The sequence below is a fragment of the Mytilus galloprovincialis genome, chromosome 9 (genome assembly GCF_965363235.1).
Source record: "Mytilus galloprovincialis chromosome 9, xbMytGall1.hap1.1, whole genome shotgun sequence".
NCBI classification, from domain to species: Eukaryota; Metazoa; Mollusca; class Bivalvia; order Mytilida; family Mytilidae; genus Mytilus; species Mytilus galloprovincialis.
The window spans coordinates 48288815-48308111 of record NC_134846.1 but is presented as its reverse complement, the minus strand read 5'-3'; the positions used below and the strand labels follow the sequence as shown (position 1 = coordinate 48308111).

Here is a 19297-nt window from a genome sequence, read left to right as displayed (position 1 = left end):
AACGGACCAAGACGCTACCGTATAACGGCCTTAAAGACTGTAGTTTACAACCAGGAACTAAAGACACTACGCATGAACCAGTAACTGGCTAGACAATCGAAGTTTCTTTCATTAATTCTTAAAAACTACATAAAAAGATGGAAGCAAGAATACATAAATTCGCTAGGAAATATTACCGATACACAGATCGAAACACATAGAACATTAACGTCGGAAATATGTAGTTCAGATTCAGGACTATGTATCTAGAGTAAATTGGACTTTAGCGATCATTGACAAATTATTTTACGGCAAAGATGGACTTACACGATCAGCCATAGTTCGAACAAAAACTGGTTTGATATCTAGACCAATCATCAAACTTGAATTCTTTGGAACTTGAAAATATAGCAGCTCAGAGTGAGGAAAAGACGAAAATAAAAACATAGACTAACATGTGTTAAATATAAATCGTGAAAAGTAAAATGATAATGTGTGATTAGCATATGGACATTAAAATGAATTTAAACCGTGGGCTGTTAAATATTTTACATATAAACTTTAAAATTTTACTAGTAATTTATTTTATTAGAACTTTAATAATTAATGTTGTGATCACTTTCATTTATTTTAAAGTAATTCATGTGCGGCCCAAGTATGTTAAGAGCAAAATCACAAACGCAACGTTCTCGCTGCCCATATTTATTGTAACATGTGTGACATGTTGACATTAGAGCTTGAATAGAAAGAATTATTCACACGAGTCATTATATCAGAGGGAGAGGTATCCATTGCCTCAAAAATGACAAAAATCTTTAATGCCCTAGACTCGTACGACTTAGCCAGGAAAGGATAAGGTTGGTACCTTTATATATCACAAAGTCGAAATGAACTATTGCCAGTTGGCCAAACCAAGACATTTTCCACATGGGTCATGACACAAGAGGTATATGTAGTGGTTGTATAATGGTCCATAGTACTTATGTCCTAGACCCGTACGAGTTTGTCAGGAGGGGATAACAAGGGTTGTGGTATTCCGATTCATCACGAAGTCGAAAAAAACTATTGCCGGATGGCCAAATTAAGAAATTCTCCACGTGGGTCATTATATCAGAGGAAGAAATAGGAATTGCCTCTAAAATGACCCATACTACTATACCCTAGACCGTACGACCTAGTCAGCAAAGAGAAAGATGGGCACCTTTATATATCTCAAAGTCGAATTGAACTATTGACGACTTGTCAAACTAAAAGATTCTCCTCGTGGACCATGATACAGAGGTTAAGGTACTAATTACCTTTAAAATGACCAGCAAGTAAAAGTATGTTTGAATATTTTGATATACAAGAGTACTTCCCTTACCCTTTTCCTACCAATACGTACGGATCTATGATATACGATACATGGGCCTTTTTAGAGAAAACACCTACGCTAATCTTTTTGTTAGCCCACAAGGAGAAACTCTTAGTTTGGTCTTTGTGATATACAAGAGTACTTCCCTTTGCTGTTCAACAGGTACGGGTCTAGGACATAAGAACCATGGGTAATTTTCGAGGCAACATTATTCCATACATCTGATATGTTTGACAACGCAATCAGGGTTAGTGCTATGGCCCATCTTAAAGGCAATGGCTACCTCTACCTCTGCTAATATGGTACACGTTTAGATTATCTTAGTCGGTCAGCTGGCAATATTTCATTTTGACTTCGTTGTACACCGGGATACTATATCCCCCTTTAAACCGTCTGCTGACAAATTTTCACAGGTCTAGGGCATGATTGTTATTGGCCATTTTAGAGGAAATGCCTACCTCTACCTCTGGTATAATGGCCCACGTGGAGAATCTCATAGTTTGGCCAGCCGGCAATAATTCAGATCGAATTCGTTGTATACCGTGACACCATATCCCCCTATTAACCCTTTACTGACAAAATCGTACGGGTCTAGGGTATAAATGCTATGGGCCATTTTAAAGGCAATAAGGACCTCTTCCTCTGGTATCATTGCCCACGTGGAGAATCTCTTCGTTTGGCCAGCCGGCAATAGTTCATTTTCGAATTTGTGATATACCAGGGTACCCCCCTTATCCTTTTCTGACTAACTCGTACGGGTCTAGGGCATAAGTGCTATGGGCCATTTTAGAGGCAATACCAACCTCTACCTCTGGTATAATGGTCGATGTGGAGAATCTCTTAGTTTGGCCAGCCGGCAATAGTTCAGTTCGAATTCGTTGTATCCGGGATACCATATCCCCCCTTTGAACCCTCTACTGACAAACTCGTACGGGTCTAGGGTATAAGTGCTACGGGCCATTTTAAAGGCAATAAGTACTTCTTCCTCTGGTATCATTGCCCACGTGGAGAATCTCTTCGTTTGGCCAGCCGGCAATAGTTCATTTTCGAATTTGTGATATACCAGGGTACCACCTTATCCTTTTCTGACTAACTCGTACGGGTCTAGGGCATAAGTGCTATGGGCCATTTTAGAGGCAATACCAACCTCTACCTCTGGTATAATGGTCGATGTGGAGAATCTCTTAGTTTGGCCAGCCGGCAATAGTTCAGTTCGAATTCGTTGTATCCGGGATACCATATCCCCCCTTTGAACCCTCTACTGACAAACTGGTACGGGTCTAGGATATAAGTGCTATGTGCCATTTTAAAGGCAATAAGTACTTCTTCCTCTGGTATCATTGCCCACGTGGAGAATCTCTTCGTTTGGCCAGCCGGCAATAGTTCATTGTCGAATTTGTGATATACCAGGGTACCCCCCTTATCCTTTTCTGACTAACTCGTACGGGTCTAGGGCATACGTGCTATGGGCCATTTTAGAGGCAATACCAACCTCTACCTCTGGTATAATGGTCGATGTGGAGAATCTCTTAGTTTGGCCAACCGGCAATAGTTCAGTTCGAATTCGTTGTATCCGGGATACCATATCCCCCCTTTGAACCCTCTACTGACAAACTCGTACGGGTCTAGGGTATAAGTGCTGGAAGCCATTTTAAAGGCAATAAGTACTTCTTCCTCTGGTATCATTGCCCACGTGGAGAATCTCTTCGTTTGGCCAGCCGGCAATAGTTCATTGTCGAATTTGTGATATACCAGGGTACCCCCTTATCCTTTTCTGACTAACTCGTACGGGTCTAGGGCATAAGTGCTATGGGCCATTTTAGAGGCAATACCAACCTCTACCTCTGGTATAATGGTCGATGTGGAGAATCTCTTAGTTTGGCCAGCCGGCAATAGTTCAGTTCGAATTCGTTGTATCCGAGATACCATATCCCCCCTTTGAACACTCTACTGACAAACTCGTACGGGTCTAGGGTATAAGTGCTATGGGCCATTTTAAAGGCAATAAGTACCTCTTCCTCTGGTATCATTGCCCACGTGGAGAATCTCTTCGTTTGGCCTGCCGGCAATAGTTCATTTTCGAATTTGTGATATACCAGGGTACCCCCTTTATCCTTTTCTGACTAACTCGTACGGGTCTAGGGCATAAGTGCTATGGGCCATTTTAGAGGCAATACCAACTTCTACCTCTGGTATAATGGTCGATGTGGAGAATCTCTTAGTTTGGCCAGCCGGCAATAGTTCAGTTCGAATTCGTTGTATCCGGGATACCATATCCCCCCTTTGAACCCTCTACTGACAAACTCGTACGGGTCTAGGGTATAAGTGCTATGGGCCATTTTAAAGGCAATAAGTACCTCTTCCTCTGGTATCATTGCCCACGTGGAGAATCTCTTCGTTTGGCCAGCCGGCAATAGTTCATTTTCGAATTTGTGATATACCAGGGTACCCCCTTTATCCTTTTCTGACTAACTCGTACGGGTCTAGGGCATAAGTGCTATGGGCCATTTTAGAGGCAATACCAACCTCTACCTCTGGTATAATGGTCGATGTGGAGAATCTCTTAGTTTGGCCAGCCGGCAATAGTTCAGTTCGAACTCGTTGTATCCGGGATACCATATCCCCCCTTTGAACCCTCTACTGACAAACTCGTACGGGTCTAGGGTATAAGTGCTACGGGCCATTTTAAAGGCAATAAGTACCTCTTCCTCTGGTATCATTGCCCACGTGGAGAATCTCTTCGTTTGGCCAGCCGGCAATAGTTCATTTTCGAATTTGTGATATACCAGGGTACCCCCTTTATCCTTTTCTGACTAACTCGTACGGGTCTAGGGCATAAGTGCTATGGGCCATTTTAGAGGCAATACCAACCTCTACCTCTGGTATAATGGTCGATGTGGAGAATCTCTTAGTTTGGCCAGCCGGCAATAGTTCAGTTCGAATTCGTTGTATCCGGGATACCATATCCCCCCTTTGAACCCTCTACTGACAAACTCGTACGGGTCTAGGGTATAAGTGCTATGGGCCATTTTAAAGGCAATAAGTACCTCTTCCTCTGGTATCATTGCCCACGTGGAGAATCTCTTCGTTTGGCCAGCCGGCAATAGTTCATTTTCGAATTTGTGATATCCTTTTCTGACTAACTCGTACGGGTATAGGGCATAAGTGCTATGGGCCATTTTAGAGGCAATTAAATGGACTGGTAATGTTGAGATTAAAGACTCTTATTGATCTCCGTAATTTTGAAGAATTATATCATTGAAATAGTAATTGACAGTTTCTATTTTTCTGTTTATTATATTCCTTCAATAAACTATGTTTCTTGTTTTTCTGATCTTTTTAATTGTGTGATACTATCGTATGTATTGTATATTTTAGTTTTAGAATTGGACTATATTTGTAGACAACGAACAGATTATGGAATGCCCATATGACAATTAATTCCATTTAATTACCCTATATTTAATCATCTTGTTTTAATTACTATAGTTTACATTGATTCAATAATAACAACATTTTTCATAATTGTTTTGTGTTGTGTGAGGCAATGCAATTAAACTTTTCATTTACTTTCATTTTAAATGACGCGGACCTTGCAGAAGACACCCATTGGCTTACTATTTCCTAATTACTTTATATTGCTATAAATAGCATAACCATAATGGATATTAACAGTAAAGGTTATTTTATTGTCACAATCTAATAACTACCCAAAACATTTCATCGAACGCGGTTTTGATCTCATGAATATTATTGACGGCTAGCCTCATGAATATTAACGCCGGCTAGATCCACACTAGTCGTGAAAAGGAACGTTAATTCAATGGTTTAAATTTTCGGTCTCTAGATATATATTTTAACAATGTTTAAAGTGAAAGTGAAAGTACGTAGCGCATGCTGATCAGAAATAAAATCGATCTGTTGTGAAAAATACAGTCCATAATCATAATGCTTTGAAGGGCATCTTTTAAAAAAAGATTGTACGACACCATGAATTTCTGGAGAAATATTGTTGGTGTGTACTGGACGTATTTTTTCCGTACGATTAGAGACAAACTTTGATCCAGTGGGCGGATAAATAAAAACAAACACTGATTTCCGACCCTGAACTGATATGGTAAGAATTTGTGTTTGTGTAGTTTATCTGACATTTGACATTATATGTTTGATATATCATGTTGATATGTGTATTTGCTTACTACATTACGTTTGAAGACTTAATTTATTGTTCATGCATTAATAATTCTTTGGCCAGAGTATGTTGCTTGTTATTCTAGTCTGCTTACTGTATATTGATGTTTCTGTTCTTTATTTCTTGAATATCTTACTCGACATGTGTAGCAACATGCTTTGTATTTTTGTAATTTCCTTATGTTGTGTGTCGTGTGCTGTCTTAAATGTACTGTAATATTTTATGTAGCTAGTATTGTATCTATAATTTACAATCCTGACAACGCTAGGTAGGTGATACTATAGTGTTATTTACTGGCTGTTTCTGTATTGGCACTGGTATAGATTCAAGGTTTGCTGTATTGGCCTCGAGACCCGTACCCGTAGGTCTCGAGGCCAATACAGCAAACCTTGAATCTATACCAGTGCCAATACAGAAACAGCCAGTTCATAACACTTTTATTAAATGATTATAAGAGAATTAAAAACCGGAAGTGAACGTCCCGTATTAGCCCATTGGCCAATACAGCTTTTTTCCCGCTTTTTTCCTAACCCGAATAATTCAGTCGTTATATTCCGCTTACTACATTAAGTAAGTAGGAGAGATCGAATACGGGGAGGGACTGAATTATTCGGGTTACTTTTTTCCGTATTGGCCCTCGTTTTTTCCGTTTCAAAACTATAAGACATTACAAAACATTGTACATCATTTAACCTGTTTATTTTATGACTTCAATTTAAAAAATATTATTCAAATGTTTTTATGCATAACGATACTTCCAGAGTTAAGTAATGGCGTAATAAAATTGAAAACCGGAAGTGAACGTCCTGTATTAGCCCTAGGGCTAATACGGCTTTTTTCCCGCTTTTTTCTGTATTGGCCCTGTTTTTTTCCGTATTGGCCCTGTTCGAAGAGCAATATTAAATCTTGATTTATATCGACAGTGAAACGTTTTTAGTATTGCACATGCTGATTTATCCGTATTAGGGCTTATTTGCTCATATCATTTAATAAATATAAATACGACAAGACGACTATTAAACATATTTCACCATCTGACTTTTTTAACATATACATATCCAAAATATGAAGTTTTTTCTTTTTACTCATCCATCAAAGTATCATACATAATTGTGCTTTATAGAAGTTTTCTGGTTCTAGCATTTCCAACTTAAAAATTGGTTGTTAATGATTGTTTCCGCCTAAAACGCTAAGGAATATCTAAGATAAAAAAAAATGGCATAGAAAAAAAAACACGCGATTACTATCAAATGATGTTTTAACAAAATGTAATATGCATTATAATTGGGTTGAATAATAATCTTATTATTTAAATGCCCGGTAGCGCTTTTCATTTCAACTTGGGGTCCTCCGAGTTGTCTCTTCCAAAAAATGACTAATCGTTCTGAAAGAAATTAACTTCATATAGGTATATAATTTATCTTAATGATACCATATCCATGTGTAGATGTTTTGATAAGAGAAATTTCGTACTGAATATATAAAACATGAATGATTAAGAACTGTATTTATTCCCCTTTGTCCACATATCGTATCGTTCGATGTATTCAATTTTTATTGTGACAAAGAGGCAACCCGATCAAATTAGAGAAAACAGCCCAAGGCCACCTATCATTATGGTTCTTCAACACAGCGAGAATTTCTGAACTCGGAGGTTGGGTCATTTTTCATTGTCGAGAAAAACTGGAATACCCAAAATGAACCACCAATCTCAGACAGGAAAACACGAAATCCAGTTTTCAACATATCTAGTCCATTCGTAACGTAAACGAACGCACGTATCACTAACTACTCCGGTCGGGTGAAAACCAAGGATTCATCTATCCTTCAGCCAATCCTTGGGGTAACCTCAGTGTTGAAAAGGCTATTGGTCACTTTATGTAGATGGACAACGTATAGATCACATGAAAACCGTATACTACTTATTAAATATTATAGAAGAAAAGTATGACGCATCGCAGCCTATGTAGTAGTTTGTTTGGTTTTTTTTTCTTCAGGGCATTCATTTCCCCTGTAAAATCAGAACGAAATATAAGCAAGACAACCTTTATTTTGAGGGGGAAAGTACATGCTAACTGTCAGTTTTGCTTTTTCTACTCACGTGTTAAAAAAATGTGGTGAACTTGTATATTGGATTTGATACATCAACATCAAAATAGCTTCGTGTATTATTTTACATTTTGAATCACTTCAAAATAGATTTGTTTTCTTCGTCCTCTATAAAAGAACAATTTGAATTCTTATTTTACTTTTATGTATGAAATAATAAAGAATCGTTCTTCTTCATGTATGTGTTGCCCCGCTGCTGCGGATGCGGAGAGTGCATTTTGCGTTTCCGTCGTACTTACGTTTTAAAATTAGTTTTCGTTCTTTAAGTAATAACATTGATTTGGCTCAACTAACTTGGTGTTATGAAACCTATACACAATGCTATAAACATAAAACACAGATTTATCTAGCATGTATGTCCCTTTATAACGGTATATATGCAAGCGAGATAATCATATGTGACCCATGGCACATTCTCTTTTTATGTTAATTAAAGATTGATTTCTTTGATTCATAAATCCTAACCTCAGAATGTGTGACTTATTTGTTTGTACACATGCAATACACGATATTTTTTATTTTTATTTATTTTATTTTTTAACGATAACAAATATTTTATTCAATCATTTCCCTAAGTATTTCAGGTCGTATACTTATACACGATAAACTTTGTTTATAATAAAATATTTGAAATCTACATGCAAACAAAACACTAAGAAGAAATCGAAAACAATGTGATTACAGGCAAAGGAACACTTGTAAGTGTTTTGTTTGTTTCCGAGTATACTTGGTGCAAGATTCCCGCTTCACACGTGGTGTATTAACATACATTTGTATGGTGATAACAAAGTATAAGTAATGTTTACCTAACCAGATTTACATTTTACCTTGTAGCGGCATACTCTAAAATGTGTATAAACAGTTTTTTGACAAGGTTTATCGCAATTTTAAAAACTTAACGAGTTCAAATAGATAAGTTGTTGTAAGTTTATTGATCTGTAATAGCATCAAAATCTGAAAGAATTTATTGGATTGAATTCAATAATCTCGTTTCTTGATAGTAAAATACTGAAATGAATTCAAATTTAAATATTTTATTTGATAAACCAGTCCACATGATAAATATGACATTGCGTATTCCAAGTGTACAAACTACAGGACATATAAAACATGACAAATAATGTAAATAACCTATAATAGTACAACGGTAAATCGATTACAAGTGTGTATAGTGACAATATATAGGACATCAACTACTTGACAAAGTCTAAGGCTTTTGTGCGGCCTCAACAATGTTGTCACATTGAGGTATAATGTCTATTTTAAGATAAAAATTTATCGATTGTTGTTGGAGAAATAAATGTCCATTGGCAAATATTTCACGCGTATTTAAGACAAGAACAGTTAGAAAGTAACATAAAAAAGCAGGTAGTCCAGAGGAAGTGAATCGTTGATAAGGTTGAAAAGGGTGTGTGTCCCATTTGAGAGGTTTTCCAAGGGTTCTTGAACATACACCAATGTGTTCTTCTATAATAACCAGAAAGAGGATTTTAACAAAAGTGACGTCGTATTTACAAAACGGACACATTGTGAAGAGTCGTCTCATTGGAAATCATACCACATCTTCTTTTTTATATATACCCTTTCAATATGGGTCTTTTTGTCGGAGAGCATAGTTAAATGTTCTTGTTCACCTTGAACAGCAAAAAGTACACATCATCTGCTTGCTTACCAGACAGGAGATTTCAAGGTGACAAAATGTGTACAATAATCACGGTTAAGGGAGCTCGCGGGTCTAAATCAAATTTTTTATATAATAATAATAATAAATATAGGATTTCGCTATATTTTTTCTATAAATGAACTTTATCTTATATTTTATAGAAAAATGAAATTGAAAGATGGGGTCGCCGTTCATTTACGCTCACAATCTGCCTTCGAAAGAAGCATACATTTTTGTTAATGTCCTTTTTTCAGTTGAACTAATAGCAGAAATAGCGGTAATATCGAAATAAAAAAAGAACTAAATTACAGAAATCGCTTAAATTTTACAATTATTAAGTTTATGTACAGCTTGTTCGAAAACAACAATAAAAAGTATAGGTCACTGATGAGTTAAAAAAAGTTACTTCAATTTTATTTTAAATGGCATTTTTGCACCAAAGGGAGATAATTTGGAGCTTTTTCAATGATATCTACATTCTAAAAGTCACCACCAGGGGCCAACACGAATTGATTTTTTTGGAATGATTTTTGTACCATATGATAAATTAATAACTACTAAAGGTAATTAATAAAATTTGTAATGAAAAATAAATGTTTAATTTTTTTCTGAAAATCTTATACCCGCGAGCCTTCTTAATAAAAACAGAAAATTCGACAAATTATTATATGAATAAGTATGATAAATGTGACATTGCGTAATCCAAGTGTACAGTATAAACTAACGCAGATATTAAATAAACATGTTTTACTTGGATTAATATTTAAAATCAACTTTCAAACATCAAAATAGGGACAGCCGATCCTATTTTCTCCTCCATAAGGTTAGACTAGGCTTAATAAATATGATAAGAAAAATCTTCGTAGATTCACTTTTTCAAAAGAAAACTTTCATTTTTTTAGTTTTAAATGGTCTTCTGAATCACATCAGTTATCCAGCTGGACTAAAAATGCAACACAAATTAAATTCGATGAAAATAAAATGAAGTACACACTGCAACGTTAATGCTCAGCAATTAAAACAGCAGTGTCAAGTGGCGGATCCAGACGGGGTTCCGGGGTGGGAACCCATCCTTTTTTTTTCTTGACGATCAATGCATTTGAATGGGGACATAGTTGAACACCCCCTTTTATCCTGGGTTGGGAACCCCCTTTTAAAAATGACTGCATCCGCCCCTGGTGTCTCTATACGAATGTATCTATCTTGTAGTAAAAAAGGGTACACGTCGGTTGTACGCTGTGGGATTGATTGGAAGAGAAAAATCCATTAATTTAACGAATAGTCAATTCACTTGTAGAGCAACCCAATTAGTGTGTCCATTCTATTATCACATCCATATTTTAGCAACGACTATTGTAAATAAAGACGAGTTCAAATCTGAGGACGCTTTATATATGTAAAATACTATACACATATATTGATTCCGTCAGTTTTTGGTGATTATTAAGAAAGAAGGTAAATTCAGGTAAGGTTACATTTTTGCAAATGGATTTTTTTTATAAGCTATCTGTAGGCAGTCTTGATGATTTTATTCGGTAATTTTGTTAAAAGTCTCATGGTGTAGGAATGCTTCATATAAATAAAGAGTTCAAATCTGAGGACGCTTTATATACATATGATTATTCAGTCAGTTTGTGTAATTATTAAGAAAGAAGGTAAGTTCAGGTAAGGCTACATTTTTTTCAAATAGAAATATTTCATAATTTATCTATATATATACCAGTCTTGATAATTTGGATTGGTAATTGCAATAGATTTTAATTTCAATTTCATTAAAACAAGTCCTCACTAAATGCGAGTGGATAGAGGGAGATGTTTTAATCAAATTGAATGGATCTGACAGATATTCAAATTGCAAGTCGATCAAATTAGACCCAAGGTCTTCTGGTTCGTATTTTAATACGTCAAAATTAAGCTTGGTCTAAAACAATAATTTTTGAATGACTAATTCTAGAAATCAAATATTAACCATAGTAAATAATAATTATTATGCAGAACAACTAGCAATACTAATATAACTTGATGTTTTGCTAAATGCCTCTTGGGGTAGGGAAGTTGTTTCATTGAAGAGTCCGAGTCTGAGTCCCCAAAATATTATTTTACTCACAGGAAGCTCGCATGCGGTATACAGTGATGATCAAACTTAAACAAATTAAAAAATTAACGAATATCAACATTTAATTTCAGGTTATGAAAAGGTGCCAAAAGAACAAAATGAACGCTTTTATATTTACTGTTTTTATGACACTGGTATGTGCGGATATTGCACTTGCTGATTTTACACTCGTCAACTCTGAATGTGGTCCAATTAAAGGACTAAAGACACAGAATAAACAAACAGGAAAGGACGTATATGAATTCCGTGGAATTCCCTTTGGGAAACCCCCCATTGGTCCATTGAGATTCACAAAACCACAACCGGTCGATAAATGGACGGAAACATTGGATGCAACAGAATTTGGAGCAGCATGTTCACAGTCCGTCCCACCAATGATGCCAGATTTTAAGCCGTCTAAAATGTCAGAGGACTGTTTATTCTTGAACGTGTATGTCCCAAACCATGTTGACAAAAACAGAAAATTGCCAGTTATGGTGTGGATATATGGTGGTGGTTTAGTCATGGGCTTTTCAAATCAATACGATGGAGGATGGATTGCCACGCAAGGAGATGTTATAGTAGTGACTATAAATTATAGATTGGATGTATTTGGTTTCTTGACAGTTGACCATCCAGCTTCCAAGGGAAACTACGGTCTATGGGACCAAAAGCTTGCACTACAATGGGTACACGACAACATTGCATCTTTTGGAGGGGACCCTGAGTCTGTTACTATATTCGGACAATCAGCAGGGGGTTGGAGTGTATCATTTCAATCTTTGATACCACAGAATAAAGGGCTTTTCCAGAGAGTAATAGCCCAAAGTGGTGTAGTCAATGAGTTAAATATGTTAACTAAGAAGCAAATAAATGAAAGGACCATTCACCTTGCAAAGAAAACCTCCTGTCCAATCAACGACATGTATAAATTTACGGACTGCCTTCGTGACATCGATGTAAGTGAGCTTTTAAAGGCCACCGATATGTTTAGTTTAATGCCCGATGACAGACTTGAAGTTTTTCAACCGCAATATATTCCAGTTGTGGATGGTGAATTATATCCGGATCACCCCCTGCGAAGTTTAAAGGATGAAAAGTCGGATGTTGCCCAATTTTACGGGTCTTTGGACCTAATCGCAGGTTTTACCTCAAACGAGGGTCTAATGATGGCAATGGGAATACTCCCAAAACTTCAAGAAAACTTTGGTTTCAATGTTTCTGAAAGTATCCCACTCAAATTTATTTGTAAGGGAATGATTGAGCCTTTCGTAGAAAAATTTTACAATAACGATTCTGAAGTTAAAGACAAGATTTGTAAATTTTACACATCAGAGACGACTTCTACTGATGAACAGAGTCAGAAAGCAAGCGAATTCATTGCCGATTCCTGTTTTGGATATACTATCAAAAGAATGCTTGATTATCATGTATCCTTTGAAGGCAAGAAATATCAGTACCTCTTTTCGAAAGAAAAACCCATAATGGGGTTTGCACCGAAATGGGGTAAGGGATCTGGCCATGGAGAAGAAATACAGTTCATGTTTGATATTAAAGTATTATTGCCGTCTATGAATAGTACTGCATTTACTCCAGAAGAACAGCAAATCGCTAATGAGATAATTGGATATTGGACATCCTTCGCCAGAAAAGGGTAAGATAATAACGCATCATGGTCGTACATAACACCAAAGGGAAATAAATTTTGTAAATTCAGATGAACGTTTCACATTCTATTGTTGAGGAAAATTTTAAGTTTCTTTATGATAAAAAATAGTGTTTGTCAAACTGCAATATGTATCAAATTGAAACTATCTGATAAAGTGTGTAGTTACTTTATCGGAAAATTTTCATGTGATATAAAGTAGTTTGACAAAAGTTTATATTTGTGTCAAAGGATCAAAGTGAATATTTTGTCAAAATTTTATGAAAATTAAACGAGCCAAATTATTTTAGTCGAGGTGTTTGGTACCACCTTATGATCTACATAGTGTTTACTCTTCGTCGTTTTATAGTGTTTACAAAACAATAAACGAAACTAAACTATTCATATTTGTATTTGCACGTGACGCGCGTTCTAATCAACAAAAGTTAAAAAGACCCAAAAAAGTAAGAAGTTCACGAGCATTAACATGATTAAGGATTTCATAGACCCCTCTTTTTAAAAATGACATTTGCCATGATTATGCACGAAGGTATACTAACCAAATATATCTAATCTATAATTTATTGGCAGCAGTCCTTTTGCGCCAATTACTGTTTTTCAGGGGTATCATTTGCGCCAAATATAGTTTTCCAAATGTATCAATTGCGCCAAATATAGTTTTCCAAATGTATCAATTGCGCCAATTTTCGGAACTCATTTGCGCCAATTTACCTGTACACATATCTATCTATTTATTCTCATTTTTGCTTAAAAAGTATCATATGTTCAGAGATATTGCACCATGAAGATGAGCAGCTGGAGAGAAATGACTTGAAATGCACCAGACAGTCCATATACATAGAGAGAAGAAAACTTATTGCTCTGCTTAATATTTAATTCAAGTTATGCAAAAGAGAAGAAAATGAAACTTTTTGCTGATTATGTTTAACCACATATGTTGATAACACAGTGATTTGTTTCCACCATCCATATGGACTGAAACTCTATCGACCGCAAGACGTACCAGTAATGGAGCTGAAGCATTCCCCAGTAATTATTATGAACGGTTTTATGCATTTAATCCTTCAATAATTGTCTTTTTGGACAATAAAGGGAAGTCACAAGCTACTACATACATTGTACCCATGCAGCAGCAGTAAGAAGAAAGTATGTTTCAGAAAAGGAAACATTTGCCATGTATAAACTGCCGGTTCAAAGTCCTAATAAAGGAGGAGGGACGTCATTTTTCTTCTAATTGGCGCAATCGTATGTTTTATTTTTGGCGCAAATGATACCATGTAATTTTAAAACAGGTGGCGCAAACGTAGCATTGGAGAAAAAAAGTTGTGGCGCAAAAGGACTTATTTTTGGCGCAAACTGATCTCTCCCAATTTATTTGTTTACACCAATTAGTCTATTGCTGATTGGTGTAAACAAAATTCACCGATGATTTTTTTAATTAGAAAATTTTACAGAAAAAAAGTCGTTCTATGACTAAAATCATGAAAATGCGATGAAAATTAATAAATTCAAAAGAATTTACACAAATTTCAAAGCATACTTATGGCGGAAAGATATTCTATATTATTTTACAAAAATCCGCCAGCGTTTATCTTTTGTAGGAAAAAAGTTAAGTATGTCTTTCAAAAGGATTGATATGTCCAAGAAACCGAAATTTTAAGTAAATGTCTACCCAATTTTTTCAAAAAGTAGCACGTGAAGGAAATATATAGTTTTATGACATACATATTTTAATTGACTTCGTGAAAAATAGATTGCATGTAAACTTTCGTCAAAAGTTCACTGTGGAATAAAAGCTGTATCATTTACCGACCTGGGGCCGGTAACAAGAAGCATTCTTATGTCTTACGAACGTCTATATGGCGTCTTAAGATTTAAGAATGTAACAAGACCCAACCTCAGACCTATCTTATAATGATTGACAGCCCTTAATGTTTTGAAAAAGTGCATGATTTAAGAACGATTCTTACGTCTACCTTAAAGCGATCTTACTAATTCCAGTAACACAAAATAATTCTTAAATTTTGGTCAGTTATTAAGTGTTCTTAAAACAAACTTAGCAACTTAGGGGTGTACCAAGAACAATTCGCAATAGCTTCACTTGATATTTTTTGTAAGAGTGGTCCCGACTACTCTTAGCTGTACATTCACTTGTTAATAATAGAACAAGTTGCTTTAAAACGTTAATACATGAACCTTAGAACTTTTTATTCTAATTATTAATTCTTCTGAATAGGAAATTATATATCTGTTTTCTTTGCCATGTGTGTGGAGGATGGTAGTTTCTCTTTATTGTAAATCGTTACAATTTTGGCTTGTTGAGAGAAGTGTAAGGAGCAAGGAGGAATTTGTGACCTTTTTCAATTTTAAACCAAGAGTTCGATGAAGTTTAAATCATTTCTTCTTAAATTTTACGGAAGCCATCATGAGTTGGTTGACCGTTATGGAATATCCGTTATACAGATGATATCGGATATGTTCATTATCTCGTAACTACAGTCCCATTCCCTTTTCACGAATGTGACCCAACGAATTGGACTATTTCCCGGCTTCGTAATATAATGAGCAACACGATGGGCGCCACACATGGAGCAGGGTCTGCTTACCCTTACGGATCATCTGAAATCATCCCCAGTTTTTAGTGGGTTTCGTGTTGCTGTTATACACCTATTTTTGAAATTTTTGTCTATTGTGTCTGTTTTGGTATCACCAGCCCAGTTGTCAGCACTTCAGTGTTGACATGAATATCAATTATGTGGTCATTTTTATAAATTTCCTGTTTACAAAACTCGTTTGAAGTGTTTTATCATTTGATTTTGCCATTTGGTTAGGGACTTTCCGTTATGAATTTTCCTCGGAGTTCAGTATTTTTGAGATTTTTTTTTTGTTGTAAGAAGGCTTTCAAAATGATGTGAAGAAAAAAATATTGTTTAAAGTGAAAAGATATAGGAAGATGTGGTATGAGTGCCAATGAGATAACTCTCCATCCAAATAACAATTTATAAAAGTAAATCATTATAGTAGTGATTTGACCGAAATAAAAGTAGTACAGAAAAATAAGCCTACGTCATATACAAGATTCAAATCCTACCATTGGCCTGGTGAATAATAGGGCACTTAAAAGAAAACCCAGATGGATTGTCCTCAGACAAGCATATTTTTATTAAAATAATTATGGTCTATAAGCAGTTAAATTAATTTCATGTTTGAAGCGGTGAAATTTTGTTTAATTCAATTTGACTTTTATAAAAAAAAAAAAAAAAAAAAAAAAAAGCATTGTAGCAAAGTGGAAGAATAATGGTGGTCTGAGGCCAGAATTGTTTTCCTTAGGTTAAATGGGTAGTTGATTGTTATGCGCATTTTATCGTTCATTAAAACGTTTTTATGATTCATGTAAGGTGATTCTAATTTCTTTGCGAGGAACCAAAATCGGAGACGCCAGAAAATTATTAAGAACTCGTAACTTGAAAACTATTACGATTCAACTTGAGGGGGAAATAAGACCGATCTACGAACAACCTGAGGGAGCTTTGATTTACAATCATTCAATGATCTTAGAATTATCTTATCTTCCCCTTAATTCAATACTTACGACCTGTCTTAATAAAATTTCTTGTTACCGGCCCCTGGTCACTTGGTGTCCGTCGTCGTAACAATTCCGAAACTACTATACCAAATTCAACCAAAATTCATCGCTGGGGCATTTAATTTTTTTTTAAATTTCCGATGACCTAGTAAAAAATTATTAACAAGATAAGATCCACACATCGGGGCGGATATCTTATTAATAAGTCACCTCAGTGTTAGGGTTACTGCTCTTTTATGATAATTTGTCTTTTTTACATTTTCCTCTATTATTTTGTAAGCTATAAAAGATCATGACCAATAAAACAAAAAGTAATATGATCAACAGGAGAAGATCTCCAAGACTTTTAACATCACTAAAACTGTTAGTTTACTCTTAATGCTGTTATTCCGCTTTCATAAAGGTTTTTACCAAAATGTGTCAATTGTGAAAGACGCAGGAGATCAACTAAGACTCTATAGAGCCTCTAGTATCATTGTGGAATTGCAATCACCAAGGACGCTCAAAACTTTACATTTGAAAGTCAAGAATGAAAAAGTATGTAGAAACTTATAAACAAACAAAAAAGCAACAATTTGCCAAATTAATTGATAAATATTTGTTTTGTAGTGTTCCTGAGGGACCAGTCGAATGGAAACCGTTTGACACAACGTCGAAGTATTACTTGGACATTGATACAATCACAACACTGAAGAAGGATCTAAGACCAGAAGTGATGAATTTTTGGTTGAAAGACATACCATCAATAGAGTTAGATCCAGTTGATGATAGAAAAGTACACGACGAATTATAATTTAGTTCCTTTTTTTTTTTCTCCTTTTTTAATATCTATGTAAGATTTACGTCCATGAGTGTATTTTTCTTAAAATTAATACAAAAACGTAATCTAATGAGAAATATATGCTTCATCTTACTCAGTTTGGGCGAACAAAATGATATACTGCAAACTTCATTAGATATTCGCGAATACCTGAATACTGCGCAGTTTTCTGACAATAACTCAAAAGGTCTTTGAGCAGTTTTCATGAAACTTTGGTATATCTACGAAAATAACCTCTGTTTAGTTGTTTTTTATATAAACTTCTGAAATGACATAGAGGAGTTATGGAACTTTGTCTTTGAAAAAGACCTTTTTTAAAGATCTGCATTTTTAAGATTACCTTGTAAATCTGTCGTTTTGAGCTTTTTATTAATTTGTATTAAACATTTGTTTTTTTCAAACACAACTTATCTATTGCCATGACTCATAACAAAGAAATTTCACTTGACCCACATATTCTATTTTATATTTTGATACTGTGATTTTTTTTTATGTTACTATATCAAAATGTAGCCTAAATTTATTGAAATAACAGAATCTGAACCGAGATGATGTATCAAATAGTGTTGCTTTACACGTTTTTAAGACGAAATAGTCCAATTCAAGCACGCCTGAAAATAGAACAAAATGTACACCACTCTCTCTTTTTGATCAAAATATTGCCTTATTTTATGATTGTTCCCAAATAACTATTGCCAGATGCAAGAATGCAAATGAATGCTTTAAAAAGGTCAGTTTTTATCTTTCTGTCGTCTTTTTTCGGTGGAATTTATGCTTTTAAAAAATAAAGAAACCACATGTATTTGTTTACAAATATATCGAAACCCCATACTATATATTACATTTTGTAAGTATAAGCATGTAAATAAGATGCAAAAAGTCATTAATTAAGCACATCAATAAACTTTTAAAGCCCATAGAAGCATAATAACCAAAAACTAATTTGAGTTTTCCAACTTGGATATTTTTACCTTCTATAATAAAGAGTTCATCCTTTGTTTTGTTTCAACTTGATATCAGCCTGCTGTTTCAAAACTACAACTCATGATTGGTAGTACCAGGAGTGTCAGAAACATCGGACAAATGCGTATTGGTTTACAAGTTCAGTTGGCATTTTATTGGTCTATTAACTAGAGACCGTTTAGCTAAGGATTTTGAGAAATACCTACCATACAAATCTTTTCGTGGTCTCGCATTTTTCTTAAAAGGTTTTTGCAGATTGGGAAAATCCGTTTCACCAGATGAGATTTTATTTTTTGGGCATAGAGTAAATTATTATCGCCATCCATTGATACAACGGTTCTTAATTGTTCTTGGTTGTGACAGAGTAAAGGTGTGCCATCCATGGACCGGTAACAAAGGTAGGCTAATTGAGTTAAAACAAGGTTCCGTTGTTGTTCTTGGTTGTAAACAACGAAAAGGTGCGCCATCTATGGACCTTAGGTAACCGAAAGATAGGCTAATTGCGGCCCGCTAATTTGGGTTAAAACAATGGCTCGTTGTTGTTCTTGGTTGAAACAAAGTTAAGGTGCGCGAACTTCAGTCACTTTCTTGACTATAGAATTTTGGCTGTCAAGTCGTCGTCGGTCAGGCAAGGGATTTTATTGTTGGTTAATCGATGCAACTTGCAATGTGAAGCAAACTTGGCTCATTGCAAGTATTGTCATCATTTTGAACGAGTATAACGGAATTTTTTTGATGCTTTATCGGTTATTGGATATCAAACGAGGCAAACGAGTTTTCCACTGATAGTCCTTTGTTGGAAATATTTATGAAAGAAGGTACATGTTTAGTTTAATCATCTCAAAAGACAATCTTCAGTTTTCAACCAAG

General features: G+C 35.3%; 1 protein-coding gene across 2 annotated transcripts; it reads left to right on the top strand.

The window, feature by feature from the left end:
- Positions 1-5255: 5255 nt before the first annotated feature.
- Positions 5256-18460, top strand: LOC143045173 (fatty acyl-CoA hydrolase precursor, medium chain-like). 2 transcript variants are annotated; one of them, XM_076217514.1, is made up of 3 exons: positions 5256-5450; positions 11485-13046; positions 17254-18460. In XM_076217514.1, the coding sequence occupies exons 1-3, from the start codon at positions 5448-5450 to the stop codon at positions 17435-17437; spliced, it is 1749 nt and encodes a 582-aa protein (XP_076073629.1). In that variant the 5' UTR covers positions 5256-5447; the 3' UTR covers positions 17438-18460. The 2 variants fall into 2 exon arrangements, with proteins under 2 accessions (XP_076073629.1, XP_076073630.1); XM_076217515.1 differs by lacking the exon at positions 5256-5450 and adding an exon at positions 10703-10762.
- The last annotated feature ends 837 nt before the right edge of the window (positions 18461-19297 follow it).